Source organism: Hyla sarda, chromosome 2 (genome assembly GCF_029499605.1).
Source record: "Hyla sarda isolate aHylSar1 chromosome 2, aHylSar1.hap1, whole genome shotgun sequence".
In the NCBI taxonomy this organism is placed as follows: Eukaryota; Metazoa; Chordata; class Amphibia; order Anura; family Hylidae; genus Hyla; species Hyla sarda.
This window is the reverse complement of record NC_079190.1, coordinates 250051425-250077429: the sequence shown is the minus strand read 5'-3', so window position 1 is coordinate 250077429 and position 26005 is coordinate 250051425. Positions and strand designations below refer to the sequence as shown.

The 26005-nt window shown below is 43.8% G+C and overlaps 1 protein-coding gene across 2 annotated transcripts in view; it reads right to left on the bottom strand.

Annotated features, from left to right (window-relative positions):
* Positions 1–17644, bottom strand: part of KPNA6 (karyopherin subunit alpha 6) — a 44116-nt gene extending 26472 nt beyond the window's left edge. Inside the window, exons 1-2 of one of the 2 annotated variants that reach the window (XM_056556943.1) lie at positions 17511–17644; positions 9209–9342 (exon numbers count right to left, since the gene is read on the bottom strand). In XM_056556943.1, the coding sequence (XP_056412918.1) occupies positions 9209–9342; positions 17511–17514 (138 nt within the window). In that variant the 5' untranslated portion in view covers positions 17515–17644. Of the gene's footprint in view, positions 1–7954; positions 8017–9208; positions 9344–17510 lie in introns of those variants that run through there. The other variant, XM_056556944.1, reaches the window with a different exon arrangement.
* Positions 17645–26005: the final 8361 nt, after the last annotated feature.

The following is a 26005-nucleotide window of genomic DNA, read 5'->3' as shown; positions in this document are numbered from 1 at the left end:
CATCTGGAGGGCCTCAGTTTGGAGACCATTGTATAATGGTCTCCAATCTGTGCTCTTCCAGCTGTTGCAAAACTAAAACTCCCAGCATGCACTGACTGTCCAGGCATGCTGGGAGTTTTAGTTAAGCAACATCTGGCCCTTCAGATGTTGCCAAACTACAACTCCCAGCATGCCCTTCAGCTGTCTGGGCATGCTGGGAGTTGTAGTTTTGCAACAGCTGGAGACACACTGGTTGGGAAACATTGTTTCTAACTCAGTGTTTCCTAACCTGTGTGCCTCCAGCTGTTGCAAAACTATAACTCCCAGCATGCACTAAAAGACCATGCATGCTGGGAGTTGTAGTTTTGCTACATCTGGAGGGCCCCAGTTTGGAGACCATTGTATAATGGTCTCCAATCTGTGCTCTTCCAGCTGTTGCAAAACTAAAACTCCCAGCATGCACTGACTGTCCAGGCATGCTGGGAGTTTTAGTTCAGCAACATCTGGCCCTTCAGATGTTGCCGTACTACAACTCCCAGCATGCCCTTCAGCTTTCTGGGCATGCTGGGAGTTGTAGTTTTGCAACAACTGGAGACACACTGGTTGGGAAACATTGTCTGTTTCTAACTCAGTGTTTCCTAACCTGTGTGCCTCCAGCTGTTGCAAAACTATGACTCCCAGCATGCACTAACAGACCATGCATGCTGGGAGTTGTGGTTTTGCAACAGCTGATGCAAGCCCCCCGCCCCGCCACCCCCGTGAATGTACAGGGTACATTCACATGGGCGAGGCTTTTACAGTGGGTTTCTCGCATCTTGAGATGCAGCAAATTTTGCGCTGGGAAACTCGCTGTAATCCCCCGCCCATGTGACTGTACCCTAAAAACACTACACTACACTAACACAAAATAAAATAAAAAGTTAAAAACACTACATATACACATACCCTTACACAGCCCCCCTCCCCCAATAAGAACATCCGGTACACCACTGTTTCCAAAGCAGAGCCTCCAGCTGTTGAAAAACAACAACTCCCAGTATTGTCGGACAGCCGTTGACTGTCCAGGCATGCTGGGAGTTTTGCAACAGCTGGAGGCACCCTGTTTGGGAATCACTGGCGTAGAATACCCCTATGTCCACCCCTATGCAAATCCCTAATTTAGGCCTCAAATGCACATGGCGCTCTCACTTTGGAGCCCTGTCGTATTTCAGGGCAACAGTTTAGGGCCACATATGGGGTATCTCCGTACTCGGGAGAAATTGCGTTACAAGGTTTGGGGGGCTTTTTCTTCTTTAACCCTTCATGAAAAGGAAATGTTGGGGTCTACACCAGAATGTTAGTGTAAATTTTTTTTATTTTTTACACTAACATGCTGATGTTGCCCTATACTTTACATTTTCACAAGAGGTAAAAGGGAAAAAAGCCCCCCAAAATTTGTAACGCAATTTCTCCCGACTACAGAGATACCCCATATGTGAGCGCAAAGTGCTCTGGGTGCGCACAACAAGGCCCAGAAGGGAGAGCGCACCATGTACATTTGAGGTGATTTGCACAGGGGTGGCTGATTGTTACAGCGGTTTTGACAAATGCAAAAAAAAAAAAACCCCACATGTGACCCCATTTCGAAAACGACACCCCTCACGGAATGTAATGAGGGGTGCAGTGAGAATTTACCCCCCACAGGTGTCTGACAGATCTTTGGAACAGTGGTCCATGAAAATGAAAACTTGTACAGCCCACTGTTCCAAAGATCTGTCAGACACCAGTGGGGGGCAAATGCTCACTGTACCCCTTGTTACGTTCCTCAAGGGGTTTAGTTTCCAAAATGGTATGCCATGTGTTTTTTTTTGCTGTTCTGGCACCTTAGGGGCTTCCTAAATGCGACATGCTCCCCGAGCAAAATTTGCTCTCAAAAAGCCAAATATGACTCCTTCTCTTCTGAGCATTGTAGTTCGCCCATAGTGCACTTCAGGTCAACTTATGGGGTACCTCCATACTCAGAAGAGATGGGGTTACAAATTTTGGGGAGTATTTTCTGCTATTAACCCTTGCAAAAAGGTGAAATTAGGGGGGAAACACACATTTTAGTGGAATTTTTTTTTTTTTTTTTACATATGCAAAATTCATGAAACACCTGTGGGGTAATAAGGCTCACTTTATTCCTTATTACATTCCTCAAGGGGTCTAGTTTCCAAAATGGTATGCCATGTGGGTATTTTTTGCTGTTCTGGCACCATAGGGGCTTCCTAAATGCGACATGCCACCCGAGCAAAATTTGCTCTCAAAAAGCCAAATATGACTCCTTCTCTTCTGAGCATTGTAGTTCACCCATAGTGCACTTCAGGTCAACTTATGGGGTACCTCCATACTCAGAAGAGAAGGGGTTACAAATATTGGGGGGTATTTCCTGCTATTAACCCTTGGAAAAATGTGAAATTTGGGGGGAAACACACATTTTAGTGAAAAAAAAATTTTTTTTTTTACATATGCAAAAGTCGTGAAACACCTGTGGGGTATTAAGGCTCACTTTATTCCTTGTTACGTACCTCAAGGGGTCTAGTTTCCAAAATGGTATGCCATGTGAGGGTTTTTTGCTGTTCTGGCACCATAAGGGCTTCCTAAATGCAACATGCCCCCAAAAACCATTTCAGAAAAACGTACTCTCCAAAATCCCCTTATCGCTCTTTCCCTTCTGAGCCCTCTACTGCGCCCACCGAACACTTTACATAGACATATGAGGTATGTGCTTACTCGAGAGAAATTGGGCTACAAATATAAGTATACATTTTCTCCTTTTACCCCTTGTAAAAATTTAAAAATTGGGTCTACAAGAACATGCGAGTGTAAAAAATGAAGATTGTGAATTTTCTCCTTCACTTTGCTTCTATTCCTGTGAAACACCTAAAGGGTTAAAATGATGACTGAATGTCATTTTGAATACTTTGGGGGGTGCAGTTTTTATAATGGGGTCTTTTGTGGGGTATTTCTAATAAGAAGACCCTTCAAATCCACTTCAAACCTGAACTGGTCCCTGAAAAATAGTGAGTTTGAAAATTTTGTGAAAAATTGGAAAATTGCTGCTGAACTTTGAAGCCCTCTGGTGTCTTCCAAAAGTAAAAACTTGTCACTTTTATGATGCAGACATAAAGTAGACATATTGTATATGTGAATAAAATTTTTTTTTATTTGTAATATACATTTTCCTTACAAGCAGAGAGCTTCAAAGTTAGAAAAATGCAAAATTTTCAAATTTTTCATCAAATTTTAGGATTTTTCACAAGGAAAGGATGCAAATTACCACAAAAATTTACCACCATGTTAAAGTAGAATATGTCACGAAAAAACAATCTCGGAATCAGAATGATAACTAAAAGCATTCCAGAGTTATTAATGTTTAAAGTGACAGTGGTCAGATGTGCAAAAAACGCTCTGGTCCTTAAGGCCAAAATGGGCTTGGTCCTGAAGGGGTTAATGGATAAATGGAGGTCCCAGTATTTTTCTTTTTTCGGATGTATTGTGGCGGTGAAGATGACCATCCACCCTAAATTACTCTACTTTTTCGAGACGCTGTCGTAAGAGTCCCTTTAGCTGTGCTATGCTCTTTTCAGTGGGGTATTTTTCAGTTTATTTGGAATGCCAAACATGTCCCTATGTCGGTTATGCTTGCTAGTAGGTTGGGGGGGGGGGGGGGGGGCTGGGCGTCCCTGATGTAGTTAAATATTACTGGGCTGCCCATTTACGCCACTTGGTAGCATGGTTCACTTATCCTGCTTACAGTAAATGGATGGAATTGGAAAAATTGTGGCTGGCCCCGATTCATCCTAATTCCCTCCTGTGGATTTTTCTGCTCCCGTCCCCAGGAGGGCCCCTTCTGGGTCCAATGTTGCTCTCCCGCTATGTGTGGACTTACTGCTCCAGACGGTTTGGGCTTCTTTCCTCTTTTTATCCCTTGCAGTCTTTCTTGCATCATCCTGATTTCTCTCCAGGACTGTCCTTGGATATGGTCAGGGAATGGGGTTCTAGAGGTCTTTTCTGCTGGGCTGATGTAGTTGATCCCCTTACTCGTTCCCTCATGGCTTTTGACCAGTTAGTAGCTCGCTGGGACCTCCCTCCCTCTGAAGAAGCCCACTATATCCAGCTCTGCCATTTCTTGTCCTCCAGGCTGTGCTCATTGACAGTATCTTTACCCATGGGTTTTGAGAGGCTGTGTAGAAGCGGCCCTCAGGTGAAGGGACTACTCTCTAGCATATATTCTTTTTTGCTATCCCCTCCAGATGGACCTCCTCCTTCCCATCGCTATATGAGTCACTGGGATGAGGCTCTCCAGACCACGATAACTATCACTCAATGGCACATTATCTGCGAGCGGGCTGCTATTTGTACGGCCTATAAAGAAACGCAATGCAAAATGCTCATGGGTTGGCGTCATACTCCGGTTCTTCTGAACAAGTTGAATCCTGGCATCCCTCCCCAATGCTGGCGATGCGGTATTGGCCTAGGTACTATTTTCCATATATTTTTTTGGTCTTGCCCACTGGTGGTTCATTTTTGGGTCCAGCTACAGCAAATGATTCGTGCAGTTCAAGGAGTCCTTGTCCCCCTAGACCCTAGGGTCTTTCTCCTGCACCTTTATACCAGAGTTTTATCGAAAAAGCCTTTAAAGCTCTTTCAGCATATAGCCCTGGTGGCTAAAACCCTTATTGCTAAACATTGTAAACAGACCCTGCCTCCCTCAGCTGATGAGCTTAACCCCTTATGGACCAACACAAGTAAACCTGTACGCTCCTGAAAGACCAGGCCTGTTTTTTAAAATCGGGGATGTCTGTCTTTATAAGAAAATAACTCTGGTAACGTTTTGCCAATCACGATAATTCTGACAATGTTTTTTTGTCATAAGTTGTCCTTCATGTACATATAAAAGTAAGCCGATATCATTTGTAGTTTTCTTTTACAATGCAAAAAAATCATGACATTTTAAGAAAAATTAAGATTTTTTGCTATTTTAACACTAATAGGTTGCATATATTTATACTTACTGACCAAATAGTTTATGAAACTTATACATTCAGATGTCTACTTTATTTTGACAGCATTTTTTTGTTTTTAATTCACATTTTAAATTAATTAGAAGCCTAACAATTTAACTTGAAATTTTGAAAATGTGAAAAGTACATCTTTTTTTATGTGCTATGCAAGATTTACAGAAATTTGAAGGTGGTAGAACATAGGAACACCCCCAAATGACCCCATTTTAAAAACTAGAGGTATTCGCTAGGGGGTACAGTGAATATTTTAACACCATAGTTTTTTGGCAGGAATTATTACAAAGTCAGTGTTAAAAATTTAAAATTTGCATTTTTTCACAAATGCATAATTTGTGGGACATATTTTTAGTACATCACTTCTGATATTGCAAGAAATGCACCCTATGTTTTATTAAGCTGCTCGGCCCGTGTTTGGAAATATCCCCCACACCTTTTTGTGTGGCTGGAATGGATACAAAATCAGTGGAAAAATTTAAATTTTCTTTTTTTTTTCACAATTGCATCATTTGTGGGACATATTTTTTGTACATTGCATCTGAAAAGTAGAAATTGCGCCCCATATTTTATTACGCTGTTTGTCCCGTGTTCGGTAATACCCCTGCTTAGACCATATTGGGTTGCATGGCCATATGGTGGGACCCAAAAGGAGAGGAGCCCCATTTGGCTTTCAGGATATCATTATACAAATTATAGAACGCACTTCATCTTGCAAAGCATTCTAGCTGTCAGAACAATACCGCACCCCCAGAAGTGACCCCATTTTCGAAACTACACTCCCTAAAGTATTCACCTAGGGAAAAAGTGAGTACGTTGAGCCCTTATTGTGTGGCTAAAATTATTTCAAAGTCAGTGGAAAAAATAGAAATTAGCTTTTTTTCCCACAAATTCTTTATTTGTGGGACATCATTTTGGTAAGTCGCTTTGAAATGGAGGAAATACGCCCCATATTTTATCACCCTGTTCGTCCCGGGCTGGGCAGTTCCCCTACTTAGGCTATATCTGGTTGCTTGACCGCCTGGTAGGACCAAGAAGGAGAGGAGCCCCCTTTGGCTTTCAGGGCATCATTATATGAATAGTCCCCATTCATACTGCGTTTCTGCAGTACAGGTATCCGTTGTCATGTCAAAAAAGGGATGCCAATGTATACTGTAGCAGTATCATTCAGAAATGAATGGAGCTGCTACAGTATACGTCAGCATCACTCTTTTTGAGGTGATGCTGACGGATACCTCTAACACTGCACAAACGCAGTATGAACGGGACGCAGTGTAGGGGCACAGAGCACATCCCCGGCTTATTTCACACTGCGGATGCCCCCGGCAGCAGTCACAAGGGGCGAGATCACTGCTGCGGCTGGGTAGCTAAGTGTGTCCGCTCATGACTGCCGTCAGGAAATCTGCCGCTATGAGTGGACACACAAAGCTACCTAGCCGCAGCAGGGAGCTCATTATCGTGACTGCTGGCGGGCATCTGCAGCATGTAATATGCTGCGGATGTGCGCCGTGTGATCCTACACATATTTTTATTTTTGATGATATTTATTTAATAAATGTATTTTTATAAATTTTTTTACACTTTTTTTTTTTTTTTTACATTTATTGTCTTTACACTTTCTTTTTTACACTTATTTATTTTATATATTTTTTTTACACTTTTTTTTATGCTTTGGAATACTTAGTATTCCAAAGCATTGCAGATATATGCTGCCTGCCAGTTTTACACTAGCAGGCAGCATATCAGGACGTGCCTCAGGCCCATCCTATCAGGCAATAACTGGGGCAGACCTGGGGGTCCTAGTAAAGACCCCCGGCTGCCCAGGTAAGCAGCAGCACCCCGCGATAGTTGCGGGATGCTACAGGAGAGAGAGAGAGGGAGCCCCCTCCCTCTGTCAAAACTCTTTACAGCTCGCGATCGCTTCCGACCGCGGCTGTAAGGGTTAAACTGCCGGGACCGAAGTTTCTTCTGTCCCGGCAGTAACGCAGGTCCCCGCCCGCCGGGGTTACACACAGCACCCCGCGATCGCGCTGTGGGGTGCTGCAGGGGTGACAGAGGGAGCTCCCTCCCTCTGTCATAACACTTACAGCCAGCGGTCACTTACGACCGCGGCTGTAAGGGTTAAAATGCCGGGACTGAAGTTTACTTCAGTCCCGGCATTGCGGCAGGGTCCCAGCTGTGTGTTACAGCCTAGTCCCTGCTGCGATCTCGAGGGTGCACTGGGCAGCACCCACGAGAGCCATGGACGAGTATACACGTCCTAATGGCTGAACGTGCATTCAGCCTGGACGTGTATACACGTCCATGGTCCTTAAGGTGTTAAAGCCTGAATCAGAGAAATTTGCTCCCTAGAATCCCTTACTGCTTCCCTAATTAATACTATCCCTTTGTTTTTGTCCATATGGGATCCGTGGGATATATTCACTGACAGGCAGCCTCCATGATCTTACTTTCTCTTCTACTTTCTATCTTACTACTCTTGGCTGGGCTCCTTGTTTTTCTTCTCTTGTTTTCGCCTTTCTCTCCCCTTTACTGTTTTTCTGGTCTCTTCGCCCCTTATGTTTCCCTTTCTTGTGTTGTTGGTTTGTTATTTTGTCTTTTCTTTCCCATTCCCTCCTTCCTCCCTACCCTTCTCCCCCCCCCCACCCACCCCGATATATGTCTCGACCTGATTTAGTCGCATTATTTCCCCTTATTGTCATTGTATTATTACACTTTATTTATGGTGACTTGCTTTGAAGTTAGGTGTTTATGGTAGTTATTGTCCCCAATATTGGCATTTATCTCACAGTCCCTGATGTTTGTTTGCTCCATTTTGTGTACTTGATTATATTTTTTTGTCTTAATCACAAACCTAATAAAAATTTACAGTTGAAAAAAAAAAAATGTGTCAACTATCTAAAGTATAAAAAGATAAATGTTGGTGTAGGACCAGCCTCTGGCATCAGTAGCGAACACAAGAACAGGGGACTGCCATCCCTCCAAACCAGAAATGTAGCTGTAGGAAGGAGATAGGAAACCTGAAGTCAGTATGTTTTACAGTGAACAACATAGTAACATACTTCGTAAGGTTGAAAAAGACCAGTGTCCATCAAGTTCAACCTATGTCCCTACTGAGTTGATCCAGAGGAAGGCAAAAAATTCCTTCCCGACTCCAAATATGACATCAGAATAAATCCCTGGATCAACCTTCTGTCCCTATAAATCTAGTATACATAACATGTAATGTTATTATTCTCTTACAGAGTTCCCCATGACCACCTCCTCAGGCAGAGAATTCCACAGTCTCACTGCTCTTACATTAAGGAACCCCCATCTGTGCTGGTGTAGAAAACTTCTTTCCTCAAGACGTAGAGGATGCCCCATTGTTATAGATACAATCCTGGGTATAAATAGATCATGGGAGAGATCTCTGTACTGTCCCCTGATATATTTATACATGGTTATTAGGTTGCCCCTAAGCCTTCATTTTTCTAAACTAAATAACCCCTATTCAGATAATCTTTCTGGGTACTGTAGTCCTCCCATTCCCCGTATTACTCTGGTTGCCCGTCTATGAACCCTCTCCAGCTCCACTATATCTTTCTTGTACACTGGTGCTCAGTACTGTACACAGTATTCTACGTGTGGTCTGACTAGTGATTTGTACAGCGGTAGATTTCCTTGTCATGGGCATCTATGCCCCTATTGATGCACCCCATGATTATTTGCCTTGCCAGCAGCTGCCGACACTGGTCACTACAGCTAAATTTACTGTTAACTAAGACTCCCAAGTCCTTTTCCATGTCAGTCGTCCCAAGTGTGCTCCCATTTAATACATAATCCTAGCCTGGATTTTTCTTCCCCATGTGCATTACCTTACATTTATCAGTGTTGAACCTCATCTGCCACTTCCCAGCCCAAACTACCAACCTATCCAGATCCATTTGAAACAGTGCACTGTCCTCTATAGTGTTTACCGTTTTACAGAGTTTAGTATCATCTGCAAAGATTGCTACTTTACTATTCAACCCCACTACAAGGTCATTAATGAATATATTAAATAGAATAGGACCCAAGACTGACCCCTGTAGTACCCCCACTAGTCACTCAATCAGAATAAGTATCATTAATAACCACCCTCTGTTTCCTATCACTGAGCCAGTTACTTACCCACTTGCACACAATGAAAATAAAAGGTAAGATTCTACCTGTTGTTCACGTTTCTGCTTGCGGAGTTGGATTCCTTCCTCTTCACGTCGTCTGCGCATCTCCTCTGGGTTTAGAGCCTTGTTCTTATAGCTCTTCATGCGACTATTGTCTTTCCCGGGGCTCGCTATGGAATCTAGAAGGAAGAAAACATATGCATTAGTATTTAACAGTTACAGTTCTTCAATATAAACTTGCATTGCAATTTCTCAAAGAAATACTTACCACCTTTTTAATCACACATACCAACAGGGAGCTGTTTAGCTAAACATACTGCTCAAAAAAAATAAAGGGAGCACTTAAACAACACAATGTAACTCCAAGTCAATCACACTTCTGTGAAATCACACTGTCCACTCAGGAAGCAAAACTGATTGACAATCAATTTCACATGCTGTTGTGCAAATGGAAAAGACAACAGGGGGAAATTATTCACAGATGAAAGGAGGTTCACACTAAGCACACGACAAAGTCTTGAGACGCCGTGGAGAATGTTCTGCTGCCTGCAATATCCTCCAGCATGACCGGTTTGGCGGTGGGTCAGTAATGGTGTGGGGTGGCATTTCTTTGAGGGCCGCACAGCCCTCCATGTGCTTACCAGAGGTAGCCTGCCTGCCATTAAGTATCAAGATGAGATCCTTAGACCCCTTGTTAGACCATATGCTGGTGTGGTTGGCCCTGGGTTCCTCCTAATGCAAGACAATGCTAGACCTCGTTGCTGGAGTGTATCAGCAGTTCCTGCAAGAGGAAGGCATTGATGCTATGCACTGGCCCACCTGTTGCCCAGAACTGAATCCGATTGAGCACATCTGGGACATCATGTCTCGCTCCATCCACCAACGCCATGTTGCACCACAGACTGTCCATTCTCACCTCATCAGGAGCATGCCCAGGCATTGTAGGGAGGTCATGTGGGCACGTGGAGGCCACACACACTACTAAGCCTCATTTTGACTTGTTTTAAGGACATTACATCAAAGTTGGATCAGCCTGGTTTTCCACTTTGATTTTGAGTGTGACTGCATATCCAGACCTCCATGGGTTAATAAATTTGATTTCCATTGATAATTTGTGTGATTTTGTTGTCAGCACATTCAACTATGTAAAGACAAAAGTATTTCACAGGGACGGAGCATAGTGACGTCACGGCTCTGCCGTGTGACGTCACGGCTCCGCCCCCTCAATGTAAGCCTACGGAGGGGGCGTCACGCCCCCTCCGTAGGCTTGCATTGAGGGGGCGGAGCCGTGACATTACAGGGGGTGGAGCCGTGCACGCTCCGGGGGCTGATGCTAACGGGGTGCGGCATGGAAGATCACGGGGGTCCCCAGCGGCGGGACCCCCGCGGTCAGGCATCTTATCCCCTATCCTTTGGATAGGGGATAAGATGTCTTAGCGCCGGAGTACCCCTTTAATTCAAATCTAGGATGTGTTATCTTAGTGTTCCCTTTATATTTTTGAGCAGTGTATATGTAAATCATATTTGTGTTTTAATTCACCATGGAAATTATGTAGTGTACACAGTGCAGCAGAACCTTATCAGAAAAAATAAAAAAAATAAAAAAGGAGGCTGCTGCACCGAAATCTCCCTCTGGAAATTGTGCCATGTGAATTGGACCTTAGGGGTTTTATTTACCGTTGGTATTTATTCAGTATTTTGCCATTTCTTAAAAAGGGTACTACGGGGAGAAAATATTGTGCTAGAAAGTTAAACAGATTTGTACATTACTTCTATTTAAAAATCTGTAGCTGCTGTATGCTCCAGAGGAAGTTGTGTACTCTTTTCAATTCATACAGGTGCTCTTTGCTGCATCCTCTGTCTGTGTCAGGAGTTGTTCAGAGCATAGGCAAAGTCCTATAGCAAATCTGTCCTGCTCTGTGCAGGTCCAAATATAGACACAGGTGGCAGCAGGAAGCATCGTATCTGACTACACAAATTCCTCCAGGGCATACAGCAGCTGATAAGTACTGGAAGGTTGGATATTTTTTAATCAGAGTTATAAATCTGTATAACTTTCTGGCACCAGTTGATTTGAAAACCTTTTTTCCAGTGTACCCCATTCATTAGACACACATGTACCTGCATTTTTACATGCAGTAAAGCACAAGGGTATTTCCTAAGTTCTTTAACACTGAGGAATTCAAGAGGAATTCACAAGGAATAATTTTGGTCAGGAACATGAGCATGTTCTTTCTTCAAGTGGAAAGGAATTCCGCTTGCAGAATTTCCACGGTGTGAACAGGACAGCGGAAAAAACATGAAGTCAATGGGCAGAGGAGATGTGCATTAATTTGGTGCAGAGAATTCAAGAGGAATTAGGCTGGGTTGACACCACGTTTTTCAAATACGGTAACCGTAAACGGTTTTTCGCAAAAAAAACGTATCCGACCGTATCCGAAACCGTATGCATAGAGAATGCATTGTAAACCGTATTCCAAATGTTGTGTACGGCTGCATCCGTTTTGCCTCGGATACGGTTTTGCCGATCTTTCAACCGTAGGCAAAAACGCTGTCGACCACGTTTTTGCCTCCGGTTGAAAAACCGTATGCGAACCGAATGCAGTTCTTTTAACATTGTTGTCTATGAGAACCGTACACAGAATTTCAGAATACGGTTGCACACGGTTTTTCTAATCTGTTTTTAGTGTTGACACATGTGCAGAAGGAATTTCAATAGAACAATAGTAACTTTATTAAATTGCTTGAAAACTAATTCCAACAAAATAGCAAAACCGTTGGCAAAAACTGATGCAAACGGAGAGAACCGTACAGGGAAAAAACGTATACGTTTTAATTTGGAGTCATACGGTTGTATACGGTTTTTGCCATACGTTTTTTTTGCGGAAAACTGTATAGGGTAACCGTATTTGAAAAACGTGGTGTGAACCCAGCCTTACTCAGTGTGAACGGGTCCTTAGGCTTACAGATTCAAAATACATTAGAATACAAAAAACAAAACCCTTCTCTTCTGAGTGAAGACATTACATTAGTTTACCTGTGGCCACGTATTCCATTGCCAGAGGTCGTGTTCACTGGCAGGTCTTGCACAAGTCTCCTTTTAGTGCCCACATTGCAATGGGCAGAGGTTCTGGTTTGCTGAACATATACTTGCTGGTTTGAGCACTATACTTTTCCTGTGCACTGTAGCTGAAGCACTAACTATACGTCGCTTATTGACAGTGCTGAGAAGTCCTGAAATGATGCAGCGTGTAACATACTCCTTGTCCTCTGTTTTAGGAGGAGGACTGGAAGAAGGTGGACCCCACGGGATGTATGGTTTAATAAAACTACAACAACTATTTGTAATAATAAACATGTGGACACAAACAGTTAGTGGGATAACCCCTGGTTTAGGCTGGGTTCACACTACGTTTTCCCCCATACGGGAGCGCATACGGCAGGGGGGAGCTAAAACCTCGCGCTCCCGTAGGTCACCGTATGCGCTCCCGTATGTCATTCATTTCAATGAGCCGACCGGAGTGAAACGTTCGGTCCGGTCGGCTCATTTTTGCGCCGTATGTGCTTTTACACCCGGACCTAAAACTGTGGTCAACCACGGTTTTAGGTCCGGTTGTAAAAGCGCATACGGCGCAAAAATGAGCCGACCGGACCGAACGTTTCACTCCGGTCGGCTCATTGAAATGAATGACATACGGGAGCGCATACGGTGACATATGGGAGCGCGAGCTTTTAGCTCCCCCCTGCCGTATGCGCTCCCGTATGGGAGAAAACGTAGTGTGAACCCAATAAGAGATTGACATTTTTAAAAGGTGTATGAGTAAGGCTGAGTTCACACTACGTTTTTGCCTTACTGTTTTCAATCCATTTTTCTAAAGAAAACCGTATGGCTAAAAACGGATGGAACAGAATGGAAAAAAGTAAACCGTATGCGTTTTTAAACAGTATACTGTTTTTAAAAGTGCATACAGTTCCGTCAGTTTTTATAGAAAAAAAAAAAAACATACGTTTTTGAAAATTTTGTCCATTTCGGAGGTGTCTTGGGTGGGGACTTTAGGATTCAAATGCGCATGTGCAAAATAAAAACGTATACGTTTTTCCCGTATGGAACCGTATACATGTGCGTTTCCCATTGACGTCCATGTTAAAAAAACGTATGCGGTTGCAGTACGGTTTTTAAACCGGAGACAAAATCGTGGTCAACCACGGTTTTGACTCCGGTTTAAAAACCGTACTGCAACCGCATACGTTTTTTTTTTTTTTTTTAACATGGACATCAATGGGAAACGCACATGTATACGGTTCCATACAGGAAAAAGGTATACGTTTTTACTTTGCACATGCGCATTTGAATCCTAAAGTCCCCACCCAAGACCCCTCCCATTAAAAATGGACAACATTTTCAAAAATGTATGGTTTTTTTTTCTATAAAAACTGACGGAACTGTATGCACTTTTAAAAACAGTATACTGTTTAAAAACGCATACGGTTTACTTTTTTCCATACTGTTCCATTCGTTTTTTTGCCATACGGTTTTCTTTAGAAAAACGGATTGAAAACAGTATGGCAAAAACGTAGTGTGAACCCAGCCTTACTCCGGTGGAAAAAATATTTTTTTAAATCAACTCACGCCAGAAAGTTCCAGTACTTATCAGCTACTATATGCTCCACAGGAAGTTCTTTTCTTTCTGGAATTCTTTTTAGTCTGACCACAGTGCTCTCTGCTGACACCTATGTCCATAGTACAATGGTCCATCAACATACGATGGTAATCTGTTCCAAATGGACCATCGTTTGTTGAAACCATCGTATGTTGAGGGATCCGTGCAATGTAAAGTATAGGACAGTGGTCTCCAACCTGCGGACCTCCAGATGTTGCAAAACTACAACTCCCAGCATGCCCGGAAAGCCGTTGGCTGTAAGGGCATGCTGGGAGTTGTAGTTTTGCAACATCTGGAGGTCCACAGGTTAAAGACCACTGGTATTGGAGGTTATACTCACGTGTCCCCGCCGCTCCGGACCGTCACCGCTGCCCTGGATGTCGCCCTCCATCGCTGTCGCAGCGTCCCCGGGGTGTCCCCGACGCTCCGGGACGGTCTCTGCTGCCTGGGAACATCGCGCTCTGTCGCCGCCATCACGTCGCTACGCACGCTGCTCCTATTGGATGACGGGACGGCGAGTGCGGCGAAGTGATGACGACGAAGGAGAGCAACAGCGATGCAGGGGATCCCGAGGAGTACGCTACGGAGCGCAGAGGACAGGTAAGTGATCGTTAGCGGACCACACGGGGCACCGTTAACGGCTATCCGGTGGTAGCTGAAGCAGTCTGCGCTGCCGGATATCGGTTTATGCGATGGCCCGACATACAAAAGCATTGTATGTTAATGCTGCCTTCAACATGCGATGGCCTCTGAGAGACCCTCACATGTTGAAATTATCGTATGTCGGGGCCATCGTAGGTCGGGGGGGTTCACTGTACAAGCAAATCCCCATAGCAAACATCTCTTGCTCTGGACAGTTCCTAATACGGACAGAGGTGTAAGCAGAGAGCACTGTGGTCAGACTGAAAAGAAATCCAGAAAGAAATACAACATCTGTGGAGCATACATCAGCTGATAACTACTGGAAGGATTAAGATTTTTAAATAGAAGTAGTTTACAAATCTGTATAACTTTCTGGTACCAGTTGATTTAAAAAAAATAGTTTTTCACTGAAGTACCCCTTTAAGTCTTTCATGATTATATATCTACATGTCCCCCCCCCCCCTCACTTTTAAACATTTATGGCACATCTATGTACCAGTTAAGCACATCAGAGCACACACAACCTCTCCATTAATTCCCTGTCTAGATGTAACTGCGGTCAGATGACCCAACTTCAAGAGTCCATTATACAACTGTCCTAGGTAGGGATCTCCCGCTGGGTTCACACCACGTTTTTGCAATACAGTTCCCATATAAGTTTTCAATTTAAAAACCGTACGGAACCGTATTGAAAACCGTATGCATTGACTCTCCATTGAAAACCGTATGGCAAAAGATGCATCAGGTTGCGTGCGTTTTGCATCCTGTAAGGTTTTGTCATTTTTTTTCCTGTACCCAAAACCGTAGCCTACCACAGTTTTTGGTCCAGGTGAAAAACCGTAGTGAAACGTATACGTTTTTTTTTTTGTTTTTTTTTGTTTTTACATGGGAGTCAATGGGAACAGTATGTGCACACGGTTCCATCCTGTTTTTAACATACGATTTTTGACTGTTTTTTTTCTTGGAATTTCAATCAAAGAAGTGAAAATGTATTCATAATGGAATGAAAAGTTAAAATCATATACATTTTTTTCTTAAAAAACGGATGCAACCAGACGTTTTGCAAACCGTATACGGATTAAAATTTGTACACACGTTTTGATACAGTTTAGTCAGGTTTTGAGGAATCTTTTTTTTTTATAATTTTTTTTTTTTTTTTAATCAAAAACCTAATACGGGAACTGTATTGCAAAAACGTGGTGTGAACCCAGCCGTACCCAGGGTTTCCCAACCAGGGTACCTCCAGCTGTTGCCAAACTACAACTCCCAGCATGCCCGGACAGCCTTTGGCTGTCCAGGCATGCTGGGAGTTGTAGTTTGGCAACAGCTGGAGGCACCCTGGTTGGGAAACACTGCCCTTACCTATTAGAAATGGAAACTCCTTCTAGGGTCTATTTACACGTATAGTTTTCTGTGCATATTTGATGCGCAGGATTTGAAGCTACAGATGTAAACTAAATGACTGAACACAGCTTCAAATCCTGCACATCAAATATGGGCAGGATACTGTACGTGTGAATAGACCCTTAAAGGGAACCTGTCACAAGATTTTACCCTAAATAACTGGTGGCAACACATTATATGGGGCAAAATTACCTCTCACACTATATCCTGCAATCCTCCTGAGCGTTCGTGATGGTGAAGAAAAATAGTTTTACAAATGTCCTGCAATGTATAGTAACAAGGCCCAAGTGGCATCCAGAGGTAGTCATGGCCCCAAGCTGTAATTACTCGTACTCATGTGTGATTGACAGCTCGGGCACCGCTGACATCACCGCTCTGCTCCCTTTTCCTCACCAAAGTCTTGCGCAGGCCCAGAAGCAGCACTACCCCTATGTATAAAATGAGCAGAGTGGTGGCATGGGCAGTGCCCAGGCTGTCAATCACGCTTGAGGAGTGATTACATCTGGAGTGCCAGGATGCCGCACTCCTTGGGCTTCCTAACCATACAGAGTAGGACATCTTTTAAAACTATTTTTCTACATCAGGATAAGGTACAAAGCTTTATTATTTTTTTTTTTTAACCCTATATTGCCAACAGTTATATATTGTAAAATCTAGTCACTAAACTGTCTCCCAACTCCTTCAGGCTGCATACAATTTGACTGAGAGAGATCACATGGTCACATTCATGTTCATGTCCGTCAAAGGTGTACATTATGGCGTGTGTTTAGGGGCCATCCCAATGCATGGTAGTAAACTTGAAGATAGATAACGCACATATACACTGTAAGGTCAAACCTTCCTGATCCATACGTGACCTAGATCTGTCATACACCATAGGTGGCTCTAAGTTGTATAAGGAATGATTCACAATCACGTCTGTCTGTGATATGGCAGTGTTTCCCAAGCAGTGTGCCTCCAGCTGTTGCAAAACTACAACTCCCAGTGGGGATGCTAAGCCCCTGGACCTCATTCTGAACACAGACGTGTAGTGCTGGGAGTTGTAGTGTTGAGAAACACTGTGATATAGGTATAAAGCTTCTCTGACATCACCCACATGCTGCCCCCTCAAACATGGAGACTGACAAGAACAGATGTATGGGCTATAGCCCCTCCTATGCCTACTTCATATTGGAGGAAGGATACAGGGGTGCGGGATAGATCCCCCTAGTACTAGGGCAGCAGCCTCCAGCACCTGGGGGGGGGGGGGGGGGGGGGGGATGCTAAGCCCCTGGAACTCATTCTGAACACAGACGTGTAGTGCTGGGAGTTGTAGTGTTGAGAAACACTGTGATATAGGTATAAAGCTTCTCTGACGTCACCCACATGCTGCCCCCTCAAACATGGAGACTGACAAGAACAGATATATAAGCTATAGCCCCTCCTATGCCTACTTCACATGGGAGGAAGGGTACAGGGGTGCGGGATAGATTCCCCCTAGTACTAGGGCAGCAGCCTCCAGCACCTGGGGGTGGGGGATACTAAGCCCCTGGACCTCATTCTGAATACAGACGTGTAGTCCGTGCAGTGCCATGCAATATACCGTCATTTTATCGTCACATGTCCATTTACCCCACCTCTAGCTCGTCCCCAAATCTCACCCATGCTGCCCCCGGTCTGTCAGGGCCTCTCCCGGCTCCTCTGGGACAATATGTCTGACTAACGGAAGCCTCGGGATGACAATCTAAGGCGCGGAGCGAAGTTGCGTAGGTTAACGTCACCAAATCTTGTACGTTGCGTATCACGACGACTGCTACGTGCGTTCCAACTTCTTAAAGCTACAGGGTTCTATTGATGGGTGTTTTTTTTTATCCTTTAGTGTTTATCTACTCTCTGAGTAGTAAAGGGTATCTCAATGAACCGATAGGCGATTCGTTCCGATCTCTTTGTGTTGGATTTCCCGGCAGTCAGAGGGATTCTGTAGAGGGCGCTATCACCCAGCATCAAAGATTGCTCACTTCCTGCATGTGACAGTGAGCAATCGGTTCCTGTTACAATGAAGGGATGATTATATTATAATGGCATTTTCAGATTTCAGAACCGGAATCGTGCAAAAAGCTGTAATACAATGAAAGATGGCAAGCAGATATATATAAACTGATGGGAAGCATAGCTAACATACAATGAAATGGACTGTAAACTGATGGGAAGCATAGCTAACATACAATGAAATGGGCTGTAAACTGATGGCAAGCATAGATAACATACAATGAAATGGGCTGTAAACTGATGGCAAGCATAGCTAGCATACAATGAAATGGACTGTAAACTGATGGCAAGCATAGCTAACATACAATGAGGAGATGGACTGTAAACTGATGGCAAGCATAGCTAACATACAATGAGGAGATGGACTGTAAACTGATGGGAAGCATAGCTAACATACAATGAGGAGATGGACTGTAAACTGATGGGAAGCATAGCTAACATACAATGAGGAGATGGACTGTAAACTGATGGGAAGCATAGATAACATACAATGAGGAGATGGACTGTAAACTGATGGGAAGCATAGCTAACATACAATGAGGAGATGGACTGTAAACTGATGGCAAGCATAGCTAACATACAATGAGGAGATGGACTGTAAACTGATGGGAAGCATAGCTAACATACAATGAGGAGATGGACTGTAAACTGATGGGAAGCATAGCTAACATACAATGAAATGGACTGTAAACTGATGGGAAGCATAGCTAACATACAATGAAATGGGCTGTAAACTGATGGCAAGCATAGATAACATACAATGAGGAGATGGACTGTAAACTGATGGCAAGCATAGCTAACATACAATGAGGAGATGGACTGTAAACTGATGGCAAGCATAGCTAACATACAATGAGGAGATGGACTGTAAACTGATGGCAAGCATAGCTAACATACAATGAGGAGATGGACTGTAAACTGATGGCAAGCATAGCTAACATACAATGAGGAGATGGACTGTAAACTGATGGCAAGCATAGCTAACATACAATGAGGAGATGGACTGTAAACTGATGGCAAGCATAGCTAACATACAATGAGAAGATGGACTGTAAACTGATGGCAAGCATAGCTAACATACAATGAGGAGATGGACTGTAAACTGATGGGAAGCATAGCTAACATACAATGAGGAGATGGACTGTAAACTGATGGGAAGCATAGCTAACATACAATGAAATGGACTGTAAACTGATGGGAAGCATAGCTAACATACAATGAAATGGGCTGTAAACTGATGGCAAGCATAGCTAACATACAATGAAATGGACTGTAAACTGATGGCAAGCATAGATAACATACAATGAAATGGACTGTAAACTGATGGCAAGCATAGCTAGCATACAATGAAATGGACTGTAAACTGATGGCAAGCATAGCTAACATACAATGAGGAGATGGACTGTAAACTGATGGCAAGCATAGCTAGCATACAATGAAATGGACTGTAAACTGATGGCAAGCATAGCTAACATACAATGAGGAGATGGACTGTAAACTGATGGCAAGCATAGCTAACATACAATGAGGAGATGGACTGTAAACTGATGGGAAGCATAGATAACATACAATGAGGAGATGGACTGTAAACTGATGGCAAGCATAGCTAACATACAATGAGGAGATGGACTGTAAACTGATGGGAAGCATAGCTAACATACAATGAAATGGACTGTAAACTGATGGGAAGCATAGCTAACATACAATGAAATGGGCTGTAAACTGATGGCAAGCATAGATAACATACAATGAGGAGATGGACTGTAAACTGATGGCAAGCATAGCTAACATACAATGAGGAGATGGACTGTAAACTGATGGCAAGCATAGCTAACATACAATGAGGAGATGGACTGTAAACTGATGGCAAGCATAGCTAACATACAATGAGGAGATGGACTGTAAACTGATGGCAAGCATAGCTAACATACAATGAGGAGATGGACTGTAAACTGATGGCAAGCATAGCTAACATACAATGAGAAGATGGACTGTAAACTGATGGCAAGCATAGCTAACATACAATGAGGAGATGGACTGTAAACTGATGGGAAGCATAGATAACATACAATGAGGAGATGGACTGTAAACTGATGGGAAGCATAGCTAACATACAATGAGGAGATGGACTGTAAACTGATGGCAAGCATAGCTAACATACAATGAGGAGATGGACTGTAAACTGATGGGAAGCATAGCTAACATACAATGAGGAGATGGACTGTAAACTGATGGGAAGCATAGCTAACATACAATGAAATGGACTGTAAACTGATGGGAAGCATAGCTAACATACAATGAAATGGGCTGTAAACTGATGGCAAGCATAGCTAACATACAATGAAATGGACTGTAAACTGATGGCAAGCATAGATAACATACAATGAAATGGACTGTAAACTGATGGCAAGCATAGCTAGCATACAATGAAATGGACTGTAAACTGATGGCAAGCATAGCTAACATACAATGAGGAGATGGACTGTAAACTGATGGCAAGCATAGCTAACATACAATGAGGAGATGGACTGTAAACTGATGGCAAGCATAGCTAACATACAATGAGGAGATGGACTGTAAACTGATGGCAAGCATAGCTAACATACAATGAGGAGATGGACTGTAAACTGATGGCAAGCATAGCTAACATACAATGAGGAGATGGACTGTAAACTGATGGCAAGCATAGCTAACATACAATGAGGAGATGGACTGTAAACTGATGGCAAGCATAGCTAACATACAATGAGGAGATGGACTGTAAACTGATGGGAAGCATAGCTAACATACAATGAGGAGATGGACTGTAAACTGATGGCAAGCATAGCTAACATACAATGAGGAGATGGACTGTAAACTGATGGGAAGCATAGCTAACATACAATGAGGAGATGGACTGTAAACTGATGGGAAGCATAGCTAACATACAATGAGGAGATGGACTGTAAACTGATGGGAAGCATAGCTAACATACAATGAAATGGGCTGTAAACTGATGGCAAGCATAGCTAACATACAATGAAATGGACTGTAAACTGATGGCAAGCATAGATAACATACAATGAAATGGACTGTAAACTGATGGCAAGCATAGCTAGCATACAATGAAATGGACTGTAAACTGATGGCAAGCATAGCTAACATACAATGAGGAGATGGACTGTAAACTGATGGCAAGCATAGCTAACATACAATGAGGAGATGGACTGTAAACTGATGGCAAGCATAGCTAACATACAATGAGGAGATGGACTGTAAACTGATGGCAAGCATTGCTAACATACAATGAGGAGATGGACTGTAAACTGATGGGAAGCATAGATAACATACAATGAGGAGATGGACTGTAAACTGATGGGAAGCATAGATAACATACAATGAGGAGATGGACTGTAAACTGATGGCAAGCATAGCTAACATACAATGAGGAGATGGACTGTAAACTGATGGCAAGCATAGATAACATACAATGAGGAGATGGACTGTAAACTGATGGCAAGCATAGCTAACATACAATGAAATGGACTGTAAACTGATGGGAAGCATAGCTAACATACAATGAAATGGGCTGTAAACTGATGGCAAGCATAGCTAGCATACAATGAAATGGACTGTAAACTGATGGCAAGCATAGCTAACATACAATGAGGAGATGGACTGTAAACTGATGGGAAGCATAGCTAACATACAATGAGGAGATGGACTGTAAACTGATGGCAAGCATAGCTAACATACAATGAAATGTGCTGTAAACTGATGGGAAGCATAGCTAGCATACAATGAGGAGATGGAGTGTAAACTGATGGCAAGCATAGCTGGTTGATCATGTCCCCCCCCCCCCCTTAAAAGGGGTGGGGACCGTGTAAGTCTATTAAAAAAGAAGGAACTTAAATGGATTTTCCAACTCCATACCCTCAAACCAGAGGGTCTGAATGTTGACTTTAAGGTAACACATGCTATTTGTAAAGCCTAACTGTTTGAGATACCAATGACACACCCTGATCTGTATACTAAGTGTTTTCTTAATTTAATATTTTTTATATATATATACACTATATCACATTATTAATACCCTTTTTTTGTCTGTATCTGTTCTGATCCAGGTCCGACGTGGAAACCCGACCAGATCTCCATCATCCACCTGAAAATTGAAACCTCCATTAGGATTATTCTCCTTTTTAAAAAAAAAAAATTCACAATTTATGTTGGGCCAAGATGTGGACTCCAATTTAATTAGAGTGGTGTTTACCTATCATGGAGAGCTGGTTGTTGTGGACTGGCTAGACATCCATCAGGTACATTAAATCTTCATATCAGGGGCCAGTGTTTTTCCGCTATATCTATACCGTTTAGGTGGTCTAGCAAAGGTTACGGTGCACTGGTGAACAACCCCGAACATTGGGGAGCCAATCACCAGTTGCGCTGACACCGTGGGCCCGCTGGGAGAAGTACTGGCAACACAGGGACTATGTCAAGCCTTAAACTGTCCACTTTCCAGCACCTAAGATGGCGGACCGGGAGCTCAAGATGCCGAGGCGCAGGCGCGAGCTCGGTCGACAAGTGCGCAGGCGCCAATACCCCGAGAGAGGGCCTGCCAACACCTAAGATGATCTGAAGTCTCCAGCCGGAACACCACGCATGCGTAAGTTGGAATACCACAGGCCTGTGAACCGGAAGCTTGGATCCGGTCACCGGAAACTACTACAGCCGGCAAGAACGCCGATCACCCACGATATTGTTTTTTCGTTCCTATGGAGGAGTCAGGGGTATGTTTGAGATCTTTATGTTCGGGTCCCACGTCCGGGACTGGAGGTATGGACTGATCGACACGGAACATTCTTATATATAACACTGTACTGCATAGTAATTGTATATTGTGCGTTAAGCACGAGTGTTTTGTTTTTTTACACTATATTTGATGTTACACTTAATTTTGCAGTAGAATATGGTTCCCTGTACATGGGATGTATAGAGGACCATTACTGTGAACCTACTTTGTTTGTTTACACATGTTAATTATTGCACGCCCACAGGAAGTGAGGTCACTTTGTCTCTCCTTATTTAAAGCACGTATTATGTAACTTACACTGCTTGAGGACGGCCACGTGAGGTGGTTGAAACGTCGCTATTGCATCTTGGTGATAAATAAAAGTCACTATTTTCACTACGCTGGAGTGCTGCTGCGTCTACTTGGTTGCTGTAACATACAATGAGGAGATGGAATGTAAACTGATGGGAAGCATAGCTAACATACAATGAGGAGATGGACTGTAAACTGATGGGAAGCATAGCTAACATACAATGAGGAGATGGACTGTAAACTGATGGGAAGCATAGCTAACATACAATGAGGAGATGGACTGTAAACTGATGGGAAGCATAGCTAACATACAATGAAATGGACTGTAAACTGATGGGAAGCATAGCTAACATACAATGAGGAGATGGACTGTAAACTGATGGGAAGCATAGCTAACATACAATGAAATGGACTGTAAACTGATGGGAAGCATAGCTAACATACAATGAAATGGGCTGTAAACTGATGGCAAGCATAGCTAACATACAATGAGGAGATGGACTGTAAACTGATGGCAAGCATAGCTAACATACAATGAAATGGACTGTAAACTGATGGCAAGCATAGCTAACATACAATGAGGAGATGGACTGTAAACTGATGGGAAGCATAGCTAACATACAATGAAATGGACTGTAAACTGATGGCAAGCATAGGTAGCATACAATGAGGAGATGGACTGTAAACTGATTGGAAGCATAGCTAGCATACAATGAAATGGACTGTAAACTGATGGCAAGCATAGCTAACATACAATGAAATGGGCTGTAAACTGATGGCAAGCATAGCTAACATACAATGAGGAGATGGACTGTAAACTGATGGGAAGTGTTACGCCGAGCGCTCCGGGTCCCCGCTCCTCCCCGGAGCGCTCGCTACACTCTCTCCGCTGCAGCGCTCCGGTCAGATCCACTGACCCGGGGCGCTGCGATTCTGCTTCCAGCCGGGATGCGATTCGCGATGCGGGTAGCGTCCGCTCGCGATGCGCACCCCGGCTCCCGTACCTGACTCGCTCTCCCTCGGTCCTGTCCCGGCGCGCGCGGCCCCGCTCCCTAGGGCGCGCGCGCGCCGGGTCTTTGCGATTTAAAGGGCCACTGCGCCGCTGATTGGCGCAGTGATTCCAATTAGTGTCTTCATCTGTGCACTTCCCTATATCACCTCACTTCCCCTGCACTTCCCTGCCGGATCTTGTTGCCATTGTGCCAGTGAAAGCGTTCCTTGTATGTTCCTAGCCTGTGTTCCAGACCTCCTGCCGTTGCCCCTGACTACGATCCTTGCTGCCTGCCCCGACCTTCTGCTACGTCCGACCTTGCTTCTGTCTACTCCCTTGTACCGCGCCTATCTTCAGCAGCCAGAGAGGTTGAGCCGTTGCTAGTGGATACGACCTGGTCACTACCGCCGCAGCAAGACCATCCCGCTTTGCGGCGGGCTCTGGTGAAAACCAGTAGTGACTTAGAACCGATCCACTAGCACGGTCCACGCCAATCCCTCTCTGGCACAGAGGATCCACTACCCGCCAGCCGGCATCGTGACAGGAAGCATAGATAACATACAATGAAATGGACTGTAAACTGATGAAAAGCATAGATAACATACAATGAGGAGATGGACTGTAAACTGATGGGAAGCATAGATAACATACAATGAAATGGACTGTAAACTGATGGCAAGCATAGCTAGCATACAATGAAATGTGCTGTAAACTGATGGCAAGCATAGCTAACATACAATGAGGAGATGTACTGTAAACTGATGGCAAGCATAGATAACATACAATGAGGAGATTGACTGTAAACTGATGGGAAGCATAGATAACATACAATGAAATGGACTGTAAACTGATGGCAAGCATAGCTAGCATACAATGAAATGTGCTGTAAACTGATGGCAAGCATAGCTAGCATACAATGAGGAGATGGGCTGTAAACTGATGGGAAGCATAGATAACATACAATGAAATGGACTGTAAACTGATGGGAAGCATAGCTAACATACAATGAGGAGATGGACTGTAAACTGATGGCAAGCATAGATAACATACAATGAGGAGATGGACTGTAAACTGATGGGAAGCATAGCTAACATACAATGAAATGGACTGTAAACTGATGGCAAGCATAGCTAACATACAATGAGGAGATGGACTGTAATTTGATGGCAAGCATAGCTAACATACAATGAAATGGACTGTAAACTGATGGGAAGCATAGCTAACATACAATGAAATGGGCTGTAAACTGATGGCAAGCATAGCTAACATACAATGAGGAGATGGACTGTAAACTGATGGCAAGCATAGATAACATACAATGAGGAGATGGACTGTAAACTGATGGCAAGCATAGCTAACATACAATGAGGAAATGGACTGTAAACTGATGGCAAGCATAGCTAACATACAATGAGAAGACGGGCTGTCTAGACATAACTGCAGTAGCTGACCCAACAGTAGTCTATTCTACTATTGTGCTAGGTAGGGATCTCCCTTACGCTGGGTTCACACCACGTTTTGTTAAATACGGTTCCTGTATACGGCTGGGAGGAGGGGGGCGGGGCTTAATCGTGGCACCCCGCACCCAGCCGTATTCGGGAACCGTATTTAATGCATGTCTATGAGCCGACCGGAGTGAACCGCAGCCTCCGGTCGGCTTTGTTTTCGGCCGTATGCGGTTTCCCTACCGCAGGCAAAAACGTGGTCGACCGCATTTTTGCCTACGGTCGGGAAACCGTATACGGCCGAAAACGAAGCCGACCGGAGGCTGCGGTTCACTCCGGTCGGCTCATAGACATGCATTAAATACGGTTCCCGAATACGGCTGGGTGCGGGCGCCACGATTAAGCCCTGCCCCCCTCCTCCCAGCCGTATAAGGGAACCGTTTTTAACAAAACGTGGTGTGAACCCAGCCTTACCCAGTGTTTTCCAACCAGGGTGTCTCCAGCGGTTACCAAACTACAATTCCCAGCATGCCTCGCTGTTTGGGAAACACTGCCCTCCCCTTAGAAATGGAAACTCATTCTAGGGTGTAT